Genomic DNA, 24,513 nt, shown 5'->3' on the forward strand with positions numbered 1-24,513 from the left:
CTTTCCAGACTTTTTACTATGATTGTACAAACATACACACATGTATATTTTCCAGCATTTAAGCAAACAAAAACACCATGCTATTGTGTTTAATATTGTTTAATAGCATGGTTTCCCTTTTCATTCAAAAATAATATGGACATCATTCCAAGACAGTATCTGTTTGAAAAAGCCTTTCTCACTTAAAGATTTTTAAAAGAATCTTATATTTACATATTTTACATTCATATCCTTATTATCTTTCAGTTTTATATTTATATAGTATGAGATGGGGACTTTCTTTCAAATAGATATGCCAGGCCATTTATTTAAAATTTTTGTAAAGTTTTTATGCTTTTAAAAATATGCATAAGAAAATAATATGTTAACTATATGAATATAGTTTTCTTGTATAAATATAAGAAAAATAATACAGGTTCACTACAGAAGAACACGAGAAAACAAAGAAAAAAAATTCACCTATATATCTACCAACCAAGAGCTAAAACCAACAACGTATTTAATGTATTTCACTCTCTTATTTCTAGATATTTAGATTTTTCCCCCAATTTTTCATTATTGTAACTAATGCAAGAATAAGTGCTCTTGTATTTAAACTCTCATTATCTCCTTAGGCTCAAGTTTTAGAATGCACTTACTGGGTTAAATTATTTGAACTCTTTCCAATTGCTTTCCAGAAATGGCACAGCAATTCTTACTCTCCCAAACATGTGATTATTCATCTCACTATACTCTTATAAAATGAGTAAATTAAAAACATTTTTGGAAAAATGAGAGGTAAGAAATTATATTTTATTACTTTGATTTGCATTGATTACTAATGAGGTTGAATGTGCTTTTATATGTTAATCAGCCATTTGTGCTTTTTCTTTTGTGATTTCTGTTCATGTCCCTTGCCCATTTTTAAGTCAGGAATTAGTATTTTGATATTGACAGGCAAGAACACTTAATATATAAAATAGGCTTTAACTTATGAGCTTTCACTATGCAGTCACACATATATTTACACATTTTGATTTAAAAAAAAAGCTTGGCTTATCAGGTACCCAATTTCTGGAATGCCTTTTTGCAATATACATCAAAGCTTTAAACCATACATGCCTTTGAACCAGTAATACCACTCCATAGAATTCACCCCTACGAAATAATCAAAAACGTGTACAGTACTCAAATATTTACCAACAAAATCTTCGTTGCAGTACTGTTTGCTACAGCAAAAATTTTTAGGGTAAAGGACAAACATAAGAAGAATAGCTAAACCCATACGATGGCATATTTTATTCATTATAAGTAATGTTATGTAAGTACACAGAAAAAGTTCTTTATACTGCAAGAGAAAAATAGCAGGTTTCACAATTAAAACACCTACAAATCATGCACAAATACGGTTCTAGATGGTTTGAAGGTAGACATTTTGTGTAAATAAGAATACAGGCATTTTGATTTTAATTTTGCTTATGTTTCTTATTGCCTGGTAATAAGCAGGCGCTGCTTCTGAAATTTAAAAATAATTTAAGTTAGTGTTTTACCTTGTTCCTTAGAAGCGTGTCGTTTTTCGAAAAATGAAATAAGTGTAGCTTGGATTTCTGATTACCTTGATTATCAAGTGACTTAAAATTGCAATCAGATTCCTAGATCCCCGAGATGAAAAAATAAAGCAAACTTAGATTTTTACTATCAAATTTTTATGACAACTGACCAATATTCAACAAAACATAAAACAAGTAAATTGAGAAAATCAGTGTAAATAAAATGTAATTTATCAGAAGAAAAAAGTAAAGAAAGCATGAAATACAATAAAAGAAAATTAATCTAATGTGGAAAGAATGGTGTTTGCTAGTTTCACTAAAGAAAACCAGCTGAAGAAGTAAACTGTATAAAATATAAATTAAAAAGCTATAAGCAAAAAAAAAAAAAACTATAAGCGTGGGGGGTGGTGGTGGGATGAATTGGGAGACTGCGATTGACATATATACACTAATATGTATAAAATAGATAACTAATAAGAACCTGCTGTATAGCACAGGGAACTCCACTTAACTGTACAGTAGAAACTAATACAACATTGTAAAACAACTATACCTCAACAAAACAAAAAAACCCCACAACATGGAGATCACTGTCCTGGGAGAAAAAAAAAAAAAAAAAAAAGACATGCCAAGCATTTGCTGCCCTCCTTTTTAATGGACAGATGGCTGCAGTGATTCATTTCTTAATCACTTCAGGTCCAAACGTATAGGAGTAATTTTCACTGAGTCTTTCCTGCCATGATTAAACCATATTGACATGATAGATCTCAATTCCTCCTCCCAAGTTTGCAATGTTGGGGACCTGGATCCTATAACAAAATCCATTTTCAAGGTCATCTTTGTACTGGATGTTCTGTGTATCCCCTTCCAAACTGTGAGCAAGGCACAAGTTGTGCCACATAATGTTAAAGCCAACCCAGTGTCTGGTATATTGTGATATAATCCAGAATCTACAACTGCTCCAGGCAATGGAAGACTATACTTGAAATTTTCATGCATCCCTCATTGCCCCAAAGTAAATAAGAAAGAAAGAAAAAAAAAAACACCTATAAGCAGAGTCTCCAGAACCAGAGGGAGCACACAGGTCTTCTTAAAATTGAAGGTGTTTATTCTTGAGATAAAACTGACTTCTATCTATGCAAGAGGTATGCTTATGTGTACAAAGCAAAGAACCACACTGTAACTCATGGTGGCAAACTCAACAAAACCAGAGTAATCTAGTGAAAAATAACTCATGCTCATGGAAACAATGGCATGGGGTTCATGCCAAATGTTTAAGCAATCTTCCTGCTAAAGCCACTGGACACAGAACCACGTGATGCTGTACCCCTTCAAGGATTTAAACTTTTGGAAAGTAAATAAATAAAAGTGTGGATTTGTTCTCTTGTTAAAAAAAAGTCTCCTGCTGTAACATCATTTGTAAACTTGGCTAATAGTTTTCATAAATTACTAGCTACAAAAGGTTGAACCAGTATAGTTCTACATATCTTTTCAATTGTGTCACATGTTCAACATTAAAGAGAAAAAAGGCATATACTTTCAAGAAGTAGAGTAGCACTGTATCAAATGCACAGTTACCTTCAGCAAAGACTTTTAAGACCTACCCTCTACACCCCAATCCTATCATGTAAGACTTTTCTATAGACAGAATAATCTGGATTCCCACAAAGGTCAAATAAAAAAGGACAATGAATGCAAATTCAGAAGGCTTTACATTTCTGCATTTTTCAAGAGTTTAAAAAAAAATATTTATCTTGGGATTCTATATAGTATTATATATTTAAAACAATCCAAAAGTCAAAAATACTCCATGAATTTGGATTGTAACTTACAGAAACTCTAACATTTCTTGCTCATAGTAGTGATGACTCTGGGCTATATCATTTCTTAAAATAAAGATCAAGAGTAAGATCCTAAGATTAATTAATCTCCAATACCGTTAATGAACTCAATATACATAGAATACATGGTTGTTGCTTTTCACAGTGAACCACCAGTGGAAGTCTCCAATACATTTTCTTCAGAACCATACAGTAAAACTTGATATTCAAAATGAAGCCCCAGTGGCACTGTGGCTCTCTAAAACATTTTCTGAATAAAGAAAGATTACACAGTTTTTATGTTACCTGCTATTGTCCCAATTGTTTGACAATTAATTCATTTATCCAAAGAGGAATTTACCACATCTGGTGGCAAGAGATGACTTAATAAATGATTCTTAGTTTGTTTGTTTGTTTTCGAGGGGAGAGAATTTATGTTTCTATAATTGATAATCACAAAAATGGTTAGCCCAGAAGACAGAAGTGTGGAGAGTTCTGTCAGCATGATAAACCCATAGGCTGTGAGCTGGTAAGGTTTCTCAGTAAAACATGCTAAAAGCTTTACAAAGTTAGTAAAGCAGGAAGATGTCTGCTGGAAAAGGAACAAGAACACCCCAAAGGAGCTCAGCAGACTTGAAAGTATCCTCACAAATAGACAGTAATTTTTAAAGAAAGATGTTCAAGAAATAGCAACTGTGATGGTACCCAAATGGTGCCATGAGAAAAATGCAGTAAGATGTGGAAAATGAAAAAGATGACATTAAAATGGAGGCTCATATTAAAAGAAACAGAGTCTTCTAGAACAGTATGGATAAACTGAAGGCAAAGTGAGTGAATGGGAAAAGAAAAGCAAAAGCCTCAAGGGTTTGGTTTGGCATACTCTTACTTAAAAAACACTACATGGAATGGATTTTGGATTTGAATATATTAATTGATTTCCGCTTTCTCCAAATGAAAACAATTTGTTTCCATATTGTAACTAGGCTTTTGTCTTTAATTTGAGTCCAATACAACTGAAGTTTCCTTTAGGAACTTGAATAAAATACTTTCCTTTTCATAAACACAAGATATACTGATTTATTAGATGTTTAATATTCAGGATTATCAGACCTCAAAGTTCTGTCAAATATTACCAAGGCTGTAATTGTTCTTACAACTTGGTAACTGTAGTTATGAACATAAAATGAAGTATGTTAAATTGGTAAATTTAAGATAACTCAGATTAAAGAATGTTATTATGCCATCATGTCATTTTAAAATATGATGTCACTGGGTCTTATAAGCAGTACTTATCTGGAGTTTTGATTTTACTTAAGTAAGGATAAAGATATTTTACAAATTAAAATAATGGCTAGGATGCTTTCATTAATTTAAACAGAATAACATAAAATCATTTGTATTACTATTTTGTTTTGTCATAAAGGGGAATTGCAAAAAGAATAATAAGAGTAAATAAAAAATGTATTTCTGAAGTACTAAAACTTAAGACAAACACCATCCCATTAACAGGGCCATTTCATTATAAGGTTTCAAATGTTGTCTGAATTCAAGAGTATATTAAGGATTTAAATATTAAATTTATAATAACTTTTCATGAAGCTTATCATTCTGCTTAGGTCTTAAGTGTTCCACAACTTGAGACACCTATCAATGGAACACGGTGATTCAAGAAATATAGTTAGATTAAATGTATAAGAGTCTAAAACACAGAGAAGCCCTTCAGATGAATAAAACATGAACTTTCTACACAGTAAGATCTAGAATGAAAAATTAAAACAATCAATTATTTCCATAATGTAGGACAAATTTCCTCAACTGTCTGATAAACACCCTATTTTCTCTTACAGATGAATTTGAAAACAAAGGCTTCATAATGTGACTTACCTCTGAATCTGAATCCTTACTAGAAGGCTGAGAAAGTTTTGATGCATTTAAATTGTGTGGTGATAAGTCCATGCTTTCCTGAGACTGTGAAGACCAATCCACTTCATGTAAGGGATGAGATTCATCACTTGACTCATCACTCTTTAACTGAGATACATCAGACGGCTCATTATTCTCAGGCAGACAGATGGGAGAATCACTCTTTCTAAGGAACTGCTGCAATGCTGTGCTTGGAGAGGGGCTTGGTGTCCTTGAAAAATCTCCAAGACTTCCAGACCAACTGAAACAACTTCTTAGTGTACCCAAGGTGGGTGGTGAAATGGTCCTCGTGAATCTGCTGGTCTTAAAAGACTGAGACCCTTCAGCAATCACAGTCACATCATCTGGAATATGCTCACTTGAATTATGTGCTACACTGATATCTAACAACTTCTTGCCATCTAGACAATCTGATTCATTTACATTGGTTTCTTTATCTGTGACAGCAGTTTCATCTAGAGACTGGCTGCTTGCTTTCTTTGATATACAGTCAGCAGAACCCAGAGAATTGGAAAAAAACCTAACAGAAAAAACAACAGAAAGAATGCAGAAGTAATTTAGAGTTTTCTCACAAAGGTGACAAGATTCATAATGGAAAAATGGTTCTTTTAAAAAAATCTCATGAATATATTAATTTCATAAATAAAGGCAAAATAGATTTTACACATGGCTGATACTCAAATATTTGAACAGATATAGAAATATGCAACAGAAAGGACACTTTATAACTATGGTCTCTTATTTTGTAAAAGCAAAATAAATTAGCCATTTACCCCTCATCTTAGCTTACCTCCTAGTAGTAGCAAGCCATCTGGGAACTTGTAGTAGTATACTAATCTACCAAGCTTTTTATATACCCTATAAACTTCTACACTAATTTAAATATTGAGGTTAAGACTTTCAAATCAATTATTCAATTCTGTATTACTAAAGAGGTATTACTTATTCAGGGTAGCAGCTTTAAAAAAAAATCACTCTTAAAAATTCCGATATAAATGAAACAAAGATCAGTATCATTACTGGGAAGGATGTATTCAAGGAGTGTTTTTAGGTTTAAAAAGAAAATCCTAGAGTGCATGATCAGCTAAATATGAAACTTAAAGAGAATTTACCTCATTAATAAGCATTAGTTCAAATCCAAGATGATTAAACAGAATATTTACTAAATGCTGGAGAGTAAAAATCCTCTCTTATCTTTACATCAAATCCTTAGCTGATGTGTGTGGGTACAGGGCAGGAAGGAAGCAGCACATAAAAGGAAAAGTCTTACTTGTTTTTTCACTGAGCAAGAAACATCAGCTCCTTTATCTGATCACATAATTCACTTTTAAGCAAACAATAACCCCTATGATATCCAAACATTTTTCTATGTATTATTTCATAGGTAAGAGAAGTTAGAGTAACAGAGCCCAAGGTTATAAAACTAATCAACTAAAGAACAGAATTAAAACCCAGAACCCCTCCTAGTTCACGGCTGTTTCTTTCTAAACAGCCTATGGTGTGACTTAACTGATAATTATATTTCTAGATCTGAGAAAATAAATAGGCATTATTCCAGGTTAAGTATCTATATAATAAAGATAAGACTTAAAACAGACTTCCAAAAAGCAAACAGATTGGAGACAATCTTTTGCATATTTAATACCTCCTGTTATGTTATATTAAAAAGAATGGGGTGGGAATGACCACTGGCATATATATTAGTGACTGGGCACTGTGCCAGGTGTCTGATATATATAACTTCTGCTAGTCTTAAAACAGTCTTATGCATATGATCATCCATATTTTATAGTTAAAAAAATAGGCTCAGGGAAGTTAAATGGCATATGAAAGATCACTCAACTAATTAAATGACAGAATGAGAATTCAAGTCCAGGCCTATAAGATTGTGTGCTCCTTTCAAGGTACCATGCCAACTATGACTAGGAATCTTTCCTGTCACTAATACTAACTATACAACCCCGGGAAAGTTTCTTACCCTCTCAGAGCCTCAATTTCTTAGCCCAAAATAGAGAAAATAACGCCAACCTGAATATCTCATAATACTGTTGTGAGGAATAACGTATAAAAGAACTTTGAAAATCAGCTAAGAAAACTAATTTAACAATATGTAATTATTATTAGATATTGCTCTATAATCTAGATCAGAAAATTATACATCAAAGATTTACTCCCAATTATTATTTCACAGGAAGTTGATGCAGAAAAAAATATTTCTCCAAGCATTTCTTTTTTTTTTTTTTTTTTTTTTTTTCTGGTACGCGGGCCTCTCACTGTTGTGGCCTCTCCCGTTGCAGAGCACAGGCTCCCGGCGCGCAGTCCCCTGCACCGGCAGGCGGACTCTCAACCACTGCGCCACCAGGGAAGCCCCCTGTCCAAGCATTTCTTAATGCGTCCTCTGAACAATTTCTTAGAGAAACAACTAACTAAGCTATATAAAGCAGCTATTTACAGCTTCAAACAGAGATTTCATTAAGCTTCCACAATGACTTAATAGCCAAGACCTGTAGAGACACACAAACATTATTCTCATTAGCTGTCTCCAAAGAGGAAGAAAAAGGAAATTCTATTTTCACCTAAATGGAAAGAAAAAGAAGCACTAAGAGGCAGAGAAATGAAATCCTATTTTCACCCAAATGCAAAAATAAAACACGAGTTCCAAAAATTTCTCTGAATGACAGAAGTCAACTTTCTAGAATGTATAAATCAGCATAAATCATCTAGAACCCTATTTTCCATCTTTTGCAGCCTACTTTTTCATTATTCCACTGTTAACAAGCACCTTTAATGAGGGTGACTAACAAAGGCAGAATCAAAATGATCATTTCATTGTACTGTGAATGTTTCCTTGGAAAGACTTGATGGGAGAAGGGTTTGAAACATCCGCTAAAGGAGGCTTAGGGATTATCGGTGGTTCATTCTTTCATGTCCTTCTCCTATCATCATGATCAGACAAATCTGGCTGCAACCTAGTTTATTAAACTTGAAAAATAAAAAATATTCATTCTAAGTCTTCTAGAGAAATACAGGGGCTGATAAAGTTTCTCTTAAAGTTACTAAATCATGCCTAAATAACTTCTAACACTTAAATTTCCTGTTTCTAGTTGTGGTACCACTATCCAAAGTCAATAAAATAAGAACTATTTATTGTATGCTTATCATCTGTTGGGCAATATTTTACGCACTTTACTTATGGTAATAATTTAATTCTATCAGCGATCCTAAGATTGTTATGCTTGTTAGTCTTGAAGAAATGGAAGCACCCAGAAATTAACTTGCTCAAGTAAAACATCTCATGAGTAAACTGGACAGGATTCAAATCCAGGTGGTCTAAACCCAGGGTCCAAATTCCTAACACCTAAGTTATACTGACTCTTCAAATTCTCATCTTCACTAGCAGGGACTATGGCAACAGCCTAATTAATCTTTCTGCTCAGCTTTGGCCCTCTAGAATCCATTCTTCACAGTGTGTTCAGAGTGAGTGGTCTATCTAAACCAGGAATCAAATCATACTCCTCCCCTGATTAAAACCTTCTAAAGACTCAAGTTCCTTAGATTGGCTTACAAGTCTTTCATGAACTGGCTTGCTTATTTCTGCTCCCTCATCATCTACATTTCTGCTCCCTTTTCATCCTTTTCCCAACTTACATTGTGGCAGAAGTAATAATAGCAGTGATCAACAGCAAACAGTTAACCCCATGCTCTGTGCTGTTGCTCACCTCTATGCCTCTGTCCAAGCTGCATGAGTCTGCTGGGAAAGTACCTGGCTCCCTTCTTTGCTTCACCCACTCATCATTTAAACCTAGGTAACAGCACCTAACACTCATACCTTCCCTCTCACCCTTTCCAACCATTGCCTCAGCATTAGATGCCCTCAAAACACCTCATGCATGATTTTGTCATTGTACTTACCACACTGTATGGAAAGATTTTGTTACTATTTCTCCGACTACGAAAAACTGCATGTTTCTCAAGAGCAAAAACTATGTCTCTCATTTTTGTAACCCAGCATCTAGTATGGTATCAGATTATCAATTAATATGAGAAATCCATAGTCATCTGTATTTAAATAAATTTCTAAAAATACTTTGCAAAATTATATTTAGCTCTTAAAGAAACTAAAAAAATAGAAACAAAGTGGGGGGAGGAACCCCCAAATTAACAGAGTTTTTCTAATGCAAAATGTAGTAAGGTCTACAATTCTTATTTTGGTTCTCCATGGAGAGATTACAAAAGTAACAGAAGTTCAATGGAACAGTGGAACTAAAGCAATACATGATAAAAAACTGTAATTGGATTAAGCCAGGTCTTACACCTATCCCATTTGATTCAATGTTATTCAAGACAATTAAGTACCAACAGAGTATATAATACAACAGACACACAACATTCTATAGATATAACTATACCTGCTTCTGGTTCCTGGAACCACAACTGCACCACTTTCTTCATTTTTTCTCTGTAAAAATGTTGCAAATTTGTTTCTTGTCCTAGGAGGTGTGCTTAAGCTTTTTTTAATAGTAGTTCCATCTACCAGGTCAGGCATAAACCATTCAGAAGAGTTCAATAATTTATTACTTTCACAACTATTTTTCTTGATCTTCTTTGTAAAGGAAGTAGAATACTGACCCAATAGATCATCTTCTGATAGCTCCTCTAAGTAAAAACAAAATTATCTGTAAATCTTTATTTCATGTGTAGTTAGACATTTGGTCTTAGTTTCACAGTCCATGACCTATTGTCCTAAAGATGAAGTCTTATTTTGTTTTAAACTATGCATCAGAAAAGGAAATAAAAGAATGACTTAAAAAAAATTCCCTTGGCTGTGTTTTATGATTTCAAAAATTGGTTATGATTTAATGTCAATTATTTGTACGATTTTAATGGAAATTACCCAAACCAAAATTTCAGGGTACAATCAATTCTGTAAGGCTCTACACTCATTATACTAAGGGCCTAATTCTGAATGTAAAAAAAAAAAAAAAAAAAAGGAATTAAATGTATGATTAAACTAATGTTTGGTTAAAAAAAATGTTTCAACATTAAAAAAAAATGTTTCAAGGAGCTATATACACACACCATCAATGAGTTACAGTTTTTGAGGTGTATATGATTGTCCTGTAGTCAAAAGTAATTTGTGCTCTAGCTCTGATCTTCATTACATAGCTATGGGGCTCTAGAAGACTGCCGTGTAATGAATGCATTTTATTGGCATAAGAATAAATCATAAGACTAAATAATGTAAGATGTTAAAGCTGAAATGGGCAAGGACATAGAGATAGCATTAAGGTACTTTAAATTAGTCCAACTAATTCTCAGTCTGAATAGCTTCCACTCACATGGGAGTAAATGCTCATGACTCTAAGCAGTTGGTAAAACAGTTGAGGGTGCCAGAATACTACAGACAAGGTGATACCTCAAATTCAAAAATGTATAGAGTAAAAAGAACCTATAGGTAAGTAAACTTGTAAAAATCTGTTTATTATGCAGGGAATTGGGAGCTCTTACAGAAGAGGAAAAAAAAAATATCGTAGGATCCCCAGCAAGCCTTCACCAAGAAGCCACACCACACTAATCTCATTTTCTTTTTATGATAAGGTTGTTAGACAAGCTATTTGGAGAAATTCATAGACTTAATATACATATTTTAAGTGAAACTTTAAGACAAACTTGAGCCATACTTCTCAAATTTCCAGGTGACATAATATCCATGTTAGAAGACAATATAAAGGTTCAAAAAAGAAAAAAAAATAGGCAGAACAATGGAATATAATGAATTAAGATTACCTCAGTAAGGATAATGTAACCCATATTTAAGTTTAAAAATATAACTACCTGGCTTAACAGCAACTGGTGGATTTTGATTATAAACTCAGTAAATGCCAGCAAAATGACAAGAATACTACTAAAAGCTCACATTATCTTAGTTTGCAGTGGTAAAAGCAGTTTCTGAATGAAGGACTGAAATAGTGCCACAATTCTAAATATGATCTATGGTAAGCAGACCACATCTCAACAACCACTCATTGTAGTAGTTAAAAATTATTAAAAAATTTGTATCGTACCTAAAGCATAACCTGGATAAGATAAGGAACTTTTAGCTTGCAAAAGAAATTTAGGAGGATCACAATGGCTGTCTCTAAATATATGAAGGACTGTCACATTAAAGAGGGAAAAAATTTACTGTTTTTTGTTTTGTTTTTGTGTTTGTGTGTGTGCCTGTGGATAAAATCCATTGATAAATAGTAGTTAAAACGAAGCAGACTTAGTCTGACATAGATAATTTACTGATGAGCTCTCTACCTAAAATGTATAAGCCTACCTTGATGGTAGAAGAAGGGAAGGAACTAATATGTACAGTGTACCTGCTATGTACCAGGACTTTTTTATATGTTATATCACATATACAAAAATTTATGAGATAGGCAATATTGTTCCCATTTCAGAAGAGGAAACAAAGGTTCAGAGATATTATCATGAAAAAGATTTAGGTTCATAAGGAATCAGGACATTTTGGCCAAACATGAATAATCTATACCTAAATTTAAAAGATAAGGGCATGAACTAAAAGTTTGCAAGGGCTTTGTTTTGATTTTGTTGTCAGATAGTCATTCATGAAATGTCTGAGGGAAAGAAGGAAGAGAGAAGAAATGGATTACAATTATTCTTTCCACTTCTAAACATGTTCTACAGTGGAAAGAAAAAACCTTTTCCCAATACCTAGTATTCCATTCTCAGCACTTCTGTTCAACACTGTAATGGAGGTTCCCGTAGGCAAGAAAAAGAAATAAAAGGTATCCAGACTGGAAAAGGAGAAGCAAGACTATCTTTATTTGCAGGTGATAGGACTGTCTACATAGAGAATCCTAGAGTCTAAAAAGAGATACTAGAACTAATAAGTGATTTTAGTAAGGTTGCAAAACACAAGATTAATATACAAAAATCAAGTGTATTTCTATATACTAGCAATGAACCAGAAATTGAAATTAAAAATACCATTTACAACAGCATCAAAAATCTGAAATATACAGATAAATATGACAACATATGTGTAAGACCTGTACACTGAAAACTACAAAGCATCACTGAAGACTTAAACTAAAGAAGACTTAAATAAATGGATCAGAAAACTTGATATTGTTAAGATGTCAATTCTCCCCAAACTTATCTAAGGATTCAACTAAATCCCAATCAAAATCTCAGCAGGCTTTTTTTTTTTTTTAAGAAATTGACAAGTTGATTCTAAAATTTGTATGGAAATGTGAAGAACACAGAATAGCCAAAACAACTTTTCAAAAGAAGAACAAATTTAGGGACTTATACTACTGGATTTCAAGATTGACTATAAAGCTACGGAAATCAAGACAGTGTGTCTGGCATAAAGACAGGAAGAGACCAATGGTACAGACCTGCACATATGTGGTCAACTGACTGTCAACAAATGTGCCAAGGCAATTCAATGGAAAAAGGATAATCTTTTTAACAAATGGTGTTGGAACAATTGGATTGCCATATACAAAAAAAAGTGAACCTTGATCCTTACCTCACACCATATAAAAAATTAATTCAAAATGGATCAAAGGCCTAAATGTAAGAACTAAAACTATAAAACTTCTAAAATGTGACCAGTTCTCACTAGTATTTCACAAAAACAAAATACATACCACTTCTTGGTCTTTTTGCAATGGATGACTTCCTTGGAAGATTTAACCCTTTAGTACTAATCACTAGTTCAATGCCCACAGTACTTGGATTTTCCTTCACCTTTGTAGCATCTGAAACAATGTCCAGCTCAAGTCTAGGGCAATAGTTCCTATGCCAAATGCTATTAATATTAGATGACTTTTGACAAGTTTTGTCAGTCCAACTATGACTTCTTGATTGGGCAGGCTAAAATAGTAAAAGGAAAAAGGTTAGTTTAAGAAGAAAAACAGTTAAATCATTTCCCTCTGTATCAACATAAATTTTAAGTAAATAATTAAATTACCCCTTTGAACAGCTTTTGATGAAATATCTGTCCTCTAATAATAACATTTTCTACTTTGCTGGTCCTATACTTTTCCATTAAATGTGTCTTGTATTCCTAGGTCTGTTTCTCTCCCAATGAGGGTCTAGCAAACTCATTAGCTCATTTCTAAGAAATAAAAAAATGAATCTTCCTAAGATGAACAGTGCAAGAAATAAAACTACACTTGAAGAAATTTGACCAGAAAAAACATACTATTAAAATTTGAGTATTAGTTCAATATATAATACTAATTAGTTTAATAATCATCTAGCAATAAGCCTCTAAATAATCACTGACATACCCTTTACAAAGGACGTGAAAATTAAAACCATAAAATTATGTATTTAATTAACTATCCCATCTCTAGAACTTGGATGAGTTCAAACCAAAACAATCTAATTTACAAAACAATAGTTTCTTTAGTGGACAATACCTATGTATTAAATAGGTATGTATTAGTAGACAATACCTATGTATTAAACAGAAAGTTACTTTGGTCTACATTGAGTGATGCATAAAACTTTCTCCAAGAAGGAACTTATTGACAGTAAGGATTGGTAAATAACCATTTTTAATGCTAAAACAAGTTATTCACAATTAATAACTATTTTATTTTATTATTTTTTTCTAAATATATTTTAGATGAAAATGATCTGCTAATAGGATGTTAATGATATTCTAATAGAGTAGGAGAGGCACAGGGAAAAATTAACACTGGTACAAAAAATGTTGGTACTAGGGTGTGAATTCCACCTGACAGAAGTCCCACCTGAATCTGGAATCTAATCTTTCACTTAAAGAAAGGACTAAAAATAAAAATAAATAAATAAAAAAGAAATGACATTATTCATAATATACTCTGAGAATTAACAAGGAAGGTAATTTAGAATAATTGAGAGAACAGGTATAATAAAGACAGTTTAAGCAGTATAGCTCATGGCATTAGATCCCACTGATGGTTGTATTAAAAAAAAAAGAAATAGGTAAGTAGAAAACTTGACTGGGAAGAATAAATCTTAGATAAATAATAAGAATTAGTTTGATGTACAATTAGTGGTTCTGAAAGAAATTTCTCTATGAAAAAAATAATCTGATAAGGATTTGGACTTATGAAGGATGGCCATTTTAGTGAGCCATAACAGTCCCAATTGTATCTGAACATTTTCAATACAACCAATTATTTTTGAGTTTCTCAAAGGAAAAACTTGAGAATCATTCTGATGAAATTATAATATCAGTAATTCAAATGTGTAAAGAAGATAGCAGAATAAAGACTTTTCAGTTCCCTTTTTCTACAAACTTCCAATTATAAGGTAAATAAGCCACAGAGCTATAATGTACAGCCCAGGGAATATAGTCATCCCTGCAGGAGTTTGGTTCCAGGACCCCCTCAGATACCAAAATCCACGATGCTCAAGTCCCTTATATAAAATGGAATAGTATGGTCGGCCCTTCATATCTGCTGGCATCTGCGGATTCAACCAACCACAGACCCAATTCGATTGAATCCTTGGATGCAGAACCCATGGATATGGAGGGCTGACCAGTATAGTAAATAATACTATGGGACTTCCCTGGTGGTCCAGTGGTTAAGACTCCACGCTCCCAATGCAGGGGTTCAATCCCTGGTCAGGGAACCAAGATCCCTCATGCTACACAGTGTGGCCATACTAATAATAATAATAATAATAGTAATAATATTGTAGTAACTCTGTATGGTGACAGATGGTAAATAGACTGATCATGATAATTTCTTAATGTATATAAATATTGAATCACTATGTTGTACACCTGAAACTAATATGTCAATATGTCAATAAGAAAAAAATCATCCCCAAAGCAATAAGAAGAAACAAACACAAATACCATCTACAGAAGAATTAAGAGATATCTGTAACTTCCAAACCACAGTGAAGACAAAAGTATAGAGAGAAGAATTTAAAGAACCTAGCCCAAGGAGGGAGGGGCAAGATAGGGGTAGGGGATTAAGAGGTACAAATTACTAGGTGTAAGAAAGCTACAAGTATATATTTTACAATACAGGGCATATAGCCAATATTTTATAATTATAAATAAAATATACCTTTTAAAAATTGTGAATCACTATGCTGTACACCTGAAACTTATATAATATTGTAAATCAACTATACCTCAATAAAGAAAAAAATAAAGAACTTAGCCCAAGAAAGATAAAAGTGTCTTCAAGCATCTGCAGAAAAGAATATCAGTAAAAAACCAATTTCGGACTTCCCTGGTGGTGCAGTGGTTAAGAATCCGCCTGCCAATGCAGAGGAGATGGGTTCGAGCTCTGTTCTGGGAAGATCCCACACGCCGCAGAGCAACTAAGCCCATGCACCACAACTACTGCGCCTGCACTCTAGAACCAGTGAGCCACAACTACTGAGCCCACATGCCACAACTACTGAAGCCTACATGACTAGAGCCCGTGCTCCACAACAAGAGAAGCCACTGCAATGAGAAGGCCACACACCGCAACGAAGAGTAGCCCTGCTCACTGCAACTAGAGAAAGCCCATGCACAGCAACGAAGACGCAATGCAGCCAAAAAAAAAAAAAAAAAAAAAAAAAAAACCCACAAATTCCACATACAGAAACCTGAAGATTTGGAAATTTAAGGGATCAGGTACCATGGAGGCCTCAAGTAGGGGGAGGGCTAAAAAAAGGTTTATTTGGCTCCCGGGTGCTCATGTTCAATCTGTCCATACAGTCAATTCACACCCATCTGCCTTCAGAGCTACTGGACCTTTGAAACCCAGAACAATAACATAAAGACAGTAGGTACTTCAGAAGATGAGAAGATCCATTTGTCTAAAGACAGAGATCAAATGAAAGGCTAAATAATGAATAGTGGGGAACAGCCCTACCCCTTCCTGGTCCATCCCAGCTCATTTCCCTATCTTGCTCTCAAAATGCAAACAGCCACATTTACATAGTTAAGTAGAAATTGGAGGATCCCTTTTTGGAAAAAAGAACTGTACAGAGAGAAAACATGCTGATGTTTGGGAATTCACAAAACAAAGGCAGCTTGTTGCCAACCAGTTAACCAAAGAGTAAAACCCAAGACTATAAGCCCCACTCATTCACACAAAGTTTCTTAAGCTTCTCAGTGCTTCTCCCAAACAGGAACAAATTGACAAGAAGCTCTAGGTGTTTGAAAAAAGTCTCCACCATGAAAGAGAAAAGCCAAAACACATAGAGGAAAAAAAAAATCCAAAGCAAACAGAGATAATGCAGACAGCAGAAGAAAATGTACAAGAGATTATAATTAATATTCTGAGAGGGGTGGGGGGAAAGAGATTACATCCATGAAATAAAACAAAATCTTTAAAAAATCACAATTAAAAAAAGGGTTTTTAGATATGAAAATGATAGTAAAAAGTAAAAATTTAATAGAATTTTCCGCAATGATAGAAAAGTTCTGTGCCGTCCAACATGGTAGCCACTAAGGACTTTAAAAGTGGCCAATGCAACTGAAGAACTAAAATTTAATTTAATGTTAATTAATTTAAATAGCCACATGTGGCCAGTGGCTAAATACTGGATAGTGCAAAGTTGAAAGGCAAAATTAAAAAAAGTTTGGCCCAGAAACAGCAAAAGACAAAGACATGAGTAAGATAGAAAAGTTCCATAATTTGAAGACCAGAAAAATCCAATATCTAATTAATAGAAGTTCCAGATACAGAACAAGAGAAAACAGAAAAAAGAAACTAGCAACCTGAGTGTAAGGTTTATATAATTTGAGTTGATGAACATAAAGTTCTTTTTTAGTATCATTATGAATTTGTGCTCTCTTAATAAGCTTAGTTTATTTCAGCTGACAGTAACGATTCTTTTCAATGCTCAACTGGTCACCAGTTTGTCAGTGGCCATCTTCTCTAGGCTCACCTCTTTTTCTTTCTCAAGGTGCTCTGTTTCCTTTACCTGGTAAACACTAAGACATTCTTGGTACAGCCAGAATGAACTACTTAGAGTACCTTTAACATGTTATCCTCTTTCACACATGCTGTTTTCTTCAGCATGGAACCACTCACCCATCTTGAAAATCCCCACTCATCTTTGTAAAGCCAGGACACACACCAGTTCCTCTATAAGGAGACAGTAGAGGGCTTGGCTTGGAATCAGAGCTCCCCTATTGATTAAATGCGTGAGCTGGCAAGTAGCCTAACCTCCCTCTAACTGTTTCCTCATCTGTAAAATGGAAATAATGGTACTGACCTCAGAGGCTTGTTAAGGAGTAAATGAGTTACTATGTCTAAGTTGCTTAGAATGGCACTTAGAACACAGCAAATGCTCAAGAAATGTTTGTTATGATTATTAAAAAGTATTTTCTCCTAGGGACTTCCCTGGTGATCCAGTGATTAAGAATCTGCCTTCCAACGCAGGGCACGCAGGTTTGATCCCTGGTCAAGGAACTAAGATCCCACATGCCACGGGGCAACTAAGCCCCCAAGCCGCAACTACTGAGCCCACCGCAACAAAAGATCCCGCATGCCACAACAAAGATCCCACGTGCTGCAACTAAGACCCAACACAGCCAAAAAAAAAAAGTATTCTCTCCTTAGGTGGAGTTAAGTGCATGCCCTTTGTTTCCAGGGAGCCTCAAATACATCTATTATAGCACTTACCATATTTCTATATATATAACCATGTGTCTCTCTCTTAGACAATGAGTACCTTACAAGCAAGGATTATGCTGTTTTTCTTTATATTCCAGAACACTAGCTAACCTAACTATGCTTGTACTTATGCTTGTACTTAAAAAATGCTTAGTAAAGAACTGAATGGTGAGTGAGGGTAAAGATTTGGATAACTATGAGAAAGGAGAAACTATTAACCAGAAAGACAGAAAAGAAGCAGAAAGACTTAGCAATGAAAAAGAAGCCAGGGGTGGGGGAGGAGCAAAACAGGTGAAGGAAATTAAGAGGTACAAACTTCTAGATATAAAATAAGTTACAAGGATGCAATGTATAGCACAGTGAATACAGTCAATATTTTATAATAACTTTGTATGGAGTATAATCTACAAAAATATCAAATTACTATGTTGTACACCTGAAACTAATACAGTTGACCCTTGAACAATACAGTTAATCTTAGTATAATTTATAGTCAGCCCTCCATATCCGCAGTTCTCCTGCATCTGCGGATTCAGCCAACCAACGACCATGTAGTACTGTAGTATTTGCTCTTGAAAAATACCCCTTTGTAAGTGGATGTGTGCAGTTGAAAGCCACATTGTTCAAGGGTCAACTGTATAATATTGTAAGTCAACAATACTTCACTTAAAAAAAATTAAATTCCAAGTCTTCTAGTCTGAATGAAAGAGATCATGTAACTGACGTTCATTCATTCAACAAAAAATATGGTAAATATAATATGGCAGTGAATATCACAAAACCCTGCCTTTATGAAGATTACACTGTACCAGGAAGAATCAGAAAATAAACAATAGAGACATAATTTATGGAGTAACAAGTGCTAAAAAGAAAAAAATGTTATTAAGGAAAGCTGATAAGAAATAGAGTTTGCTTTTGACTGTGGATAGATTATAGGAAAGCATTTATGTAGATTCAGGAGACATTTAGAATTAGGTGATTGGTATACAGACTAGAGATTGGGTTAAAGATGTGCGAGTTCTCTGCATAAATGAGATAATTAGAGTAATAAGAACTTATTTAAGGAATAAATCTGAACATAAACAAGAACAGAGTCTGAATGGAAATATGAACAGAAAGGAGAGAATGGTGGGAGAGTGTATCATAAGAGATACATACATACAATTGGGAAAAAGTAGAAGAAAACAGGAAAGGGCTCAAAGACACATAGCAGGGGTGCTCAGTAAGTATTTGCTAAATTGTGAATGAGCGAAAAATCAGTTTTTACTCCCCAAGGGAGGTATTTCTAGGTTTGGTCTTCAACAATGCCAAATGCCAGAGGCTGAATGGGGTGAGATGAAAAAAGGTCACCAAACATTTGGTATATTCAAATGAAATGTTCAAGTGTAAAGGTTTGATAATACATTTTGTGGTCACTTTTTAATTTAAGGAAATTAACCAATATACATATTTTCTCTAACATTGAGTTGTTTTCAATTTACACCCTGCATAATGCCTGGATATAGAAATGCTTAAAAGATGTTTACTAAATGAAGATTTGCCTTTAGTCACAGTTCCCGAGACATAATTAAAATGTGCTCTTTTAGAAAGAAGTCTTTAATATGTTACCACGGCAGTGTCTGGATTGTAGTCATCAATCTGTTCGAAAGTATTTATATCTTTATTTCCAAGTGCTATCTGAAGAGCTATAGAATCATCAACATATCTAGGTTGGTAAGATTAAGGAAAAATGTTTTTATTAGCAACCAAACAAATGATACTGTAATAAGACAGAAAAGTGTGTTCTATTGTCACAGAAAATCTTCAGGTTTATGACTTCAATGGACCCTACTTACTTTCCACATTCAGCTTTACTGAAACCACAGGCATAGTTTACTAGTCACAGCAGGAGTTGGCTATTTTCTGAAGCAAAGTCCCAAGGCATCACTTATTCCCTGTCAAGGGAGATGGAGAGGAAAGTCTTGGCAACTACCTATGTGACTCACAGCTCTACATCACCCTGGATGTACGTGGCCAGTGGCTGTGGGAAGAGTATCCTCAACTGGCATACTCATATGCCCAGAGCATTCTTCCTGGTTAATTGAGCTTGCTTGCCAAGAGGGGTTCTCTTAAGTGCCACCTTTGGAGTATGTACCTTAAGTGACTGACTGTACATGTTTCTGTCAAGTCAATCTAAGTAATTAGCAAGTTATAATGGATGAGCCTCAGGTTTATAAACAAAAGTTACTCTAAATTTTCGCTAGCATTATAATTAAATTTAACAAAATAAAGATTTCACTATAAAAAAAAAAAGCAAAAGACAATTTGCAAACTTTTTACTGAATGTCTCACTAAAAAATCACCAAAAAAATACGGAAGAAGTGCAAAGTTCTACCATTCTGGTTCAGAAAGGATACCGCCCAGCATAGCTTAGTGTTTCAGGATCAATGTCATCTTCATAGGCATTCAAAGGGATGAGTTTCCTTTTGATGGGATCAAAAACTAGCTGATAGAGGAAGGTATTATTGGCCCGAATAAATCCTTTGATGTAATCTTCTGGTACTGTTATATTCATCTTGAGATAATGTCCAATTTTCCTGATAACCTAATAATGAATGTAAAAATATTTATGAGTTATCTGCAGATAAAGAAGACCGAACGGATTATTCCCAACACCCATCACTTTACATTAGAGAAGGATGAGGAGGGATAGAAAAATCAATTGCTTTTATCTACATTGAAAACCTCTACCAGTAAACAGAAGCATGTCATGACTTAAAATTCTAAGTCTCTATAATAGTATTTTCTTTGGTTTTTCTATTATTAATACAAAGAATGAAAAATTCAGTTACACATCAAATTTACATTCCTAGGTATAACTTTAAGATACATTCTTCAGCCTCAAAGTCCCTTTCATCTAGAAAGCAAAAAACAAACAACACACAAAACCTAAGAATTAAAAAAAAACACAAATATTCGTAGATCGTATTTTAAAAATGAAGTCAACATTCTAATTCCTGTTAGAGTCATGGATGATTAAAGCTGGAAGGGGTTTTAAATCTTTTATATCAAACTCAGAGACAAAGAAGAGAAGACCCAGAGAACTGAAGTGATCCTGTAGTCACAGGCTAGTTAGTACATGTTGCTCTATTCCAAAATCTGCCACCATCTCCCAGCCTTGAGATCTGTCTATTCTAGTACACCACCCTTAGTCCTGAGGACTCACATCTTGTACCCTTGGAAACAAAAAATGGAAATTCTGCTCTGCAAACTCTAAGGGCTTAACAGAACTACTCAAGGGGGGTGGGTAGGAATAAGCTTCTTTAATGTTTAATTTTTTAAGGTAAAGACATCAGAGAAATTATAGTGCAGTGATGTATGGGGTCTCAGAGTTTTCTAGAAAATACATGACACATGATACCACATCAAATTATATGAGGAAGCAATACAAGAATCCAGTTGTACTCTATTAAGCCACATTAAAGAGATTTACATAAATGTGCAATTCCTCTCATAACTTTCACTGTTTTAGAAGATAACTACTTTTCATAAAAATATGATATTTATGTTAAAATGTAATGAATTAATTATTGTTAATTTTAAGTGAATTAATAAACATTTTTATTTTTCTGTTTCAATTTCTTTTTTTTTGGCTGCATTTGGGTCTTCGTTGCTGCGTGCAGGCTTTTCTCTCTAGTTGCAGCGAGCGGGGGCTACTCTTCGTTGCAGTGCACAGGCTTCTCATTGTGGTGTTTTCTCTTGTTGCAGAACAAGGGCTCTAGGCACATGGGCTTCCATAGTTGTGGCACACAGGCCCAGCAGTTGCGGCATGCAGGCCCTGGAGCATGCGGGCTTCAATAGTTGCGGCACGCAGGCTCTAGGACGCACAGGCTTCGGTAATTGTGGCGCGTGGGCTCAGTAGTTGTGGTGCACAGGCTTGGTTGCTCTGCAGCATGTGGGATCTTCCTGCACCAGGGATTGAACCTGTGTCCTCTGCATTGTCAGGCAGATTCTTAACCACTGCGCCACCAGGGAAGTTCCTTCTGTTTCAATTTCTGACTCAGTAAATATCAATAGCTATAACCCATATAAACAAAAATAATTGCCACAAAGAGATTTTAAGAGTGTAAAGGGATCCTAAGACCAAAAAGTTTGAGAACCACTACTACAGAGTAACAGGACAGAAATCAAAAGACTGTTCTTTTAACATTAATTCTACCCTAGAATATCTTATCCTTAAGTTTCTTTATATTAGTCTTCATTCTAAAAAATTACTACTTGTTTTTTGTCAGTTGCTGAAAACAATGGTTCATCCATTGCCAAAAGCAAAGTTCTAGTGTTTTAGTCATTTTCTCCTTTCAATAACACCATATTGGAAATGGATATAATAGACTATTTAAGATCCATATTCTGAGCAGTTCATCTTATTTAAGAACTGCTTCAGAAACTGAATATGACATTTGGTAAATCACTCTTACCTTTAAAATATCTGGATTGTTGGCTAGTCTTAGTGCTTTGCAGGCCTTGGCTAATCCAATCCCACGCAGCGATGAGAGATAGTCACAGCCTGAAAGAATGCACATATAACGGAACTTCTCTTCTGTGAACACATCCCCAAGCTGTTTGCACATTCCTAGCCGAGCCTGATCAACTTCTAGTCCATTTCCAAACTGGTCCATTTTTAAAATAACCTTCAAGAGGAATGGAAACTGTTAACACCTAAAAGAGCCATTTTTATTTTTCATCATCTAAGACATTGTAGTATTTCTAAGAAGTCTTTCTTGTTCTTTATCATAACTGAGAAGAGAGACAGGTAGGCCAGTTAATTACTGTGATATTTGCAAATAAGTTAAATTGAAGCATAGGCTATGGCTAGACAAGGTCATACACCAGAACTCAATTGTCTTGACTCTGGTATAAAGAAGGCCCTTTTTGACAGGATAACCTATTACAGGGTTATCATGTCAAATAGCAATTCATACAAAAAGCATTTTCTCCTTACCTTCCGCTTTTACATATTAAAGTAACCCTTTTGCTTAGTCTTAAAGTAATACATGTCCATTGTAGAAAATTTGGAAAACACAGAAATTCAGAAAGAAGAAAACAGAAGTTGCCCCAAATGTCTCATCTATCACTGTTACCCAGCATTAACCTTTTCACAGATCCTTCTTCATCTATGAAATAGATAATATAAATAGCATAGATATTAACAAAAATGAAATCACCCTATTTAGTTTTTGTATCTTAATAGTTTTGTATCTTAATATATCATAATAGTTTTGTATCTTAATATATCATAATAAAATTTTCCATTAAATAGTTTTATACATAATTCTAAATAACTGCAGAACATCTCATTAGTAGATAAGTTAGCTTATTTACCTAACCTAATTGAAAAATATAAAGCATATAAGCTATCATTATTAAAAAATAAGACCACATTCCACTGAAGAATTTGGAGAAAACAAAACCCTCTAACTGTAAGGGCCTACTCTGAAAAATCGTCCAGATTACACAAATGTCAAGCAGCAAAACCTTTCTTTTCATTTTAATAAAACAATTATTAACAACTGTAAGTAAATATTAGTTGTAAGTATTAAATAGGATAAACAACTTTAGCTCCTGATTTACACTATTTCCATCCACATTGAAAAATAGTATGGAGTAGTTGTAGTTAGGTACCTTTTTACAGCCAAAAGCGAGGAGATCAGAGTCTTCTGTAATTACAGCTTGTACAATACCAGCCTTGTTAAGATAGGCCAACTGTGCATCTGCTTCATATGGAGCCACTAGACAATCTACTCCCTGAGACCGAGCAGCCTATGGGAAAGGATTGGTCAATCTCAAGAACAGCATCTGCAAAGCACTGAACAACTTCCTGTATCAAACCCATTTTATTACCAGCCTCAACATGTATTGAATACTTGCTAATATTATTTTTGAAAATCATTTCCTTTGAAGTAAGTTTTTCTACTTTTAGTCCTATATATTTTGAACTAATCATACAGCCACTAAGAAATCTTTTTTAAAAATCAATATATAAATTAGGAAAAAAGAAATATTGCTGTACATTTGGGGGCGAATATAAGCTATAAAGCTTAATTATTTCAAATTATAGAAAGCTACCATCTTAAGAATGATTATGCTCTAAAAAGAACACAAGTCATGAGTTTCCCCAGGTTCTCTTATCACAGAACACGAGTCTGACACTGTACTGATGAAACAACAGAATTTAATCGCTATCTTCCCATTTGTTTACCAAGCAGTTTGAACACAGACCTGAAAAAGGGGAAGTGTGGGCTGTGATTTTGGGCATGCTGACACTAAGATTTATGGTAATAGGTAATAAGGAAATAAGCTTCTAAGAAGCAGATCAAGTAGACTAGAATTCTGTAGAGCTCCTGAGTTGGCCAGGCTACTTCAACAGATCTCTGACAGTCATTCATGAGTGAAGGTTACAGTAACTGTCGAAGACTATGAGAATGGGGTGGGATTGAACCTCCAGGAATTTATTCCTTGCATCTCTGAGGAGCACATTTATCTATGTGACACATCTAAAAAGGGAGAGCTTCACTTATTCCTTAGGATTTCTCCCTTGGAAACTGTTGGACTCCTCTC

At 34.3% G+C, this 24,513-nt stretch overlaps 1 protein-coding gene across 2 annotated transcripts in view; it reads right to left on the reverse strand.

The window, feature by feature from the left end:
- The window catches only part of EXO1 (exonuclease 1), a 41,315-nt gene that overhangs the window by 6,919 nt on the left and 9,883 nt on the right, over positions 1-24,513 (reverse strand). Inside the window, exons 6-13 of one of the 2 annotated variants that reach the window (XM_007107888.3) lie at positions 23,578-23,715; positions 22,374-22,586; positions 20,313-20,500; positions 19,525-19,621; positions 12,937-13,162; positions 9,682-9,928; positions 5,234-5,792; positions 1,530-1,631 (exon numbers count right to left, since the gene is read on the reverse strand). In XM_007107888.3, coding sequence (XP_007107950.2) covers positions 1,530-1,631; positions 5,234-5,792; positions 9,682-9,928; positions 12,937-13,162; positions 19,525-19,621; positions 20,313-20,500; positions 22,374-22,586; positions 23,578-23,715 — 1,770 coding nt within the window. The remainder of the gene's footprint in view (positions 1-1,529; positions 1,632-5,233; positions 5,793-9,681; positions 9,929-12,936; positions 13,163-19,524; positions 19,622-20,312; positions 20,501-22,373; positions 22,587-23,577; positions 23,716-24,513) is intronic. The other variant, XM_007107889.3, reaches the window with a different exon arrangement.

This window comes from Physeter macrocephalus, chromosome 4, assembly GCF_002837175.3.
Source record: "Physeter macrocephalus isolate SW-GA chromosome 4, ASM283717v5, whole genome shotgun sequence".
Lineage (NCBI taxonomy): Eukaryota > Metazoa > Chordata > Mammalia > Artiodactyla > Physeteridae > Physeter > Physeter macrocephalus.